This window comes from Postia placenta (assembly GCF_002117355.1).
Source record: "Postia placenta MAD-698-R-SB12 unplaced genomic scaffold POSPLAscaffold_305, whole genome shotgun sequence".
Lineage (NCBI taxonomy): Eukaryota > Fungi > Basidiomycota > Agaricomycetes > Polyporales > Adustoporiaceae > Rhodonia > Rhodonia placenta.
The window spans coordinates 1-2,520 of NW_020170136.1; the positions used below are offsets into that span (position 1 = coordinate 1).

The 2,520-nt window shown below is 55.8% G+C and overlaps 1 protein-coding gene across 1 annotated transcript; it reads right to left on the minus strand.

The window, feature by feature from the left end:
* Positions 1-222: 222 nt before the first annotated feature.
* On the minus strand, positions 223-1,514 carry POSPLADRAFT_1162891 (hypothetical protein; the record flags this gene model as incomplete). The annotated part of the gene is made up of 2 exons (XM_024487755.1): positions 223-289; positions 424-1,514. 2 exons carry the CDS (start codon positions 1,512-1,514, stop codon positions 223-225), a joined length of 1,158 nt encoding a protein of 385 aa, XP_024332618.1.
* Positions 1,515-2,520: the final 1,006 nt, after the last annotated feature.

Below are 2,520 nucleotides of genomic sequence, written 5' to 3' on the forward strand. Positions count from 1 at the left end.
CTCCTATATCGATGCCTGACTCGTAGACGATGAGCGAGGACTTATGGACAGTACGTCGTCCTGAAGATCGAGCGAGGAAGTCGAGAATGACCACTACCCCAAGCGAAGAGGAGCAGAGACTTGAATGAATAACCAGGTCGAACTTAGGGTTCGACCGACTAATGGTACAACTACTTATACAAGTACCAACTGCGCACGGACCATCGTGTCTATGTGGTCGTGTTAGTGAAGAAAGAAACATAGTGGTACGATACCATGCACGAAGTGCGCACGGACCCCATTATGTAAGCTACATAATGTTCAACCTGCGGGTGAGCGCTAAGACAGGCGCCAGTATGGGCGCTAGTAGTACATGGAATAGAACGGAAAGACAAATGTTTCATTACCCCCCTACCAGAGTCGAAGTCCCATTCGACTACTTACTGCTCACCATCTCCATACAACTCCCAATCTACGCCGTCGTCCTCCTCTTCGTCGAACCACTCCTTGCGCGCGTTCCTCCCTACATTCATCCATTCCTCGCCAGAGAGGTGCTTCTGATTCGGCCAGGAGCTGTCCCACGTCCATTGAGTGGTGTCCGGTGTCCAGTCGGGATCGACTTTGCGAAAGACGACGGGTGTATCGGGGCGGGGGCGCGAAGGTCCCGCGACGGGACTGGTTGGGGGTTCGGGGTTAGCGCTACGCGGTGGAGGGATGGGTATCGCTTTCGTCTGCCTTTCTTTCTCCTTCCTCTCCTTCGCCTCGTTGATGATTCCTTCGAGGAACACGTTGTCGACGACCACCCCCACACGTCGCGCAGGTTCTTCAGGTGGTGCGGATACGTGTCGCTTCATCGGCCTGGTTCCGCACTCCCGCTCCAGGTGTCCAGGGGCTTCTTTTCCGCATCCTGCGCATCGTACGTCCGGACAGTCCCGTACCCAGTGTCGAGACGATCCGCATCGCCTGCAGCTTCCCTTCGGGGTCCAACCAGGGTTGGGTTGCCAGTCAGCCGGGATGGTAGTGCTCCGCGGCATTGCTTGGAGGAAAGGGGATGGGATCGGGGGGCACCTGAAGGCAGATGTCGGTAGGGGTGCGGGTAGGGGTAAGTACGCGTTGGGGATGGCGCGCGGGATGAATTTGTTGTGTCGCGCCCGGATGCTGCGTGGTAAGAGCGGTTGAAAGCGATGGGCAACTTTCAGGTTGTCGAGCCGGATGAGCTCGGTGAGGACGCGGTCGTCCTGTTGGCGTAGGAGCCGCTTGTGATGGTCGATGGCCTCGTCGGCTGCCTTGACAGCCTCGTCGTATTCGCGGCGGGCGGAGAGATACGCCTCTAGTGCGGCGCGGTCGGTGGCATTGGTTGCCTCGGGGTTGTGGGCTTTGAGCTTGTTGAAAACGTCGGTGGGATTACTGAGAAGGAGCGTCAGCAAGGTGCTGTCGCTAACGTGGGTGTGCTTAGGGGTGTAGATTGAGAGCCTTTTCCCGCCTTCGGTCGAGGGGGCGTTGAACTGGTCGAGGAACGAGAGGGTGGAAGACATGTTGGTGCGAGTGGGGATGTAGCGACTGGGTAGAGCTGCTATCGATTCAGCTCAAGTCCTTCCTGTTCTTATACTCTGCCAACACTTCGTCAGCCATCCCAGTCAGGTTCGCTTCGGGCTCCCATGAGTCATCGGCTGTTGAGTAACCCTTCCACCTGACGCGATATTCGCGGCGTCGCATCCTCTTGTTCTCTCGGTGTCCGATGATGGCTTCGACTTCGTAGTTATCTTCGCCTTCGATAAGGTCAGGGGGTGGCCTCGTGTAGTTCGGACCATGGATCTCCGTCTCCGAGTAGGGAGATAGAAGCCATTCGTGGAAAACGGGGTGGACTCGCCAGGTGCTAGGCAAGTCTAGCTTGTACGCGACTGTTCCAATCTTATCTAGGACTTTGAACGGCCCTTCTCGCCTTGGGGCTAGTTTCCTGGACGGGTACGGCAGCTTCAAGTTCCGGGAGTCTAGCCATACCAGCTGACCTTTACGGAAGGAACCCCCCTTCCTTTTTACTCTCTTGGCCAGGACGTTCTGGGCCATCTCCATTGCCGCATGTGCTTCCTCACGGATGTTTTGCAGGTCCTTGAGGCGATAAGCTGCTTGCGGCGTGTTTGATCCGGGGTGCGCGGTGGGTATTCCACGAGGTTCGTATCCCATCATGAGTTTGAATGGGGACGTCTTCGTTGTGGAATGCTCGCGGGAGTTGTGAGCAAATTGTGCAGTGTGGAGATGGTCAGCCCACTTATCCGGATCATTGGCAGTGAAGCAGCGGAGGTAGATTTCCAGTTCTTGGTTTACTCGTTCTGTCTCGCCGTCGGTTTGCGGATGGAATGCCGTACTCATGGCTGATTGAACCCCAGTCATTTTGCAAAGTTCTTGAAAGACTTTGGACGCAAATTGCGGTCCTCGGTCGCTGATGATCTTGTCTGGGAGTCCAAACCACTTGTAGACCTCTCGGTACATTGCGTCTGCCGTCCCAAGAGCATCAATTGTTTGTTACATGGGATGAAAATT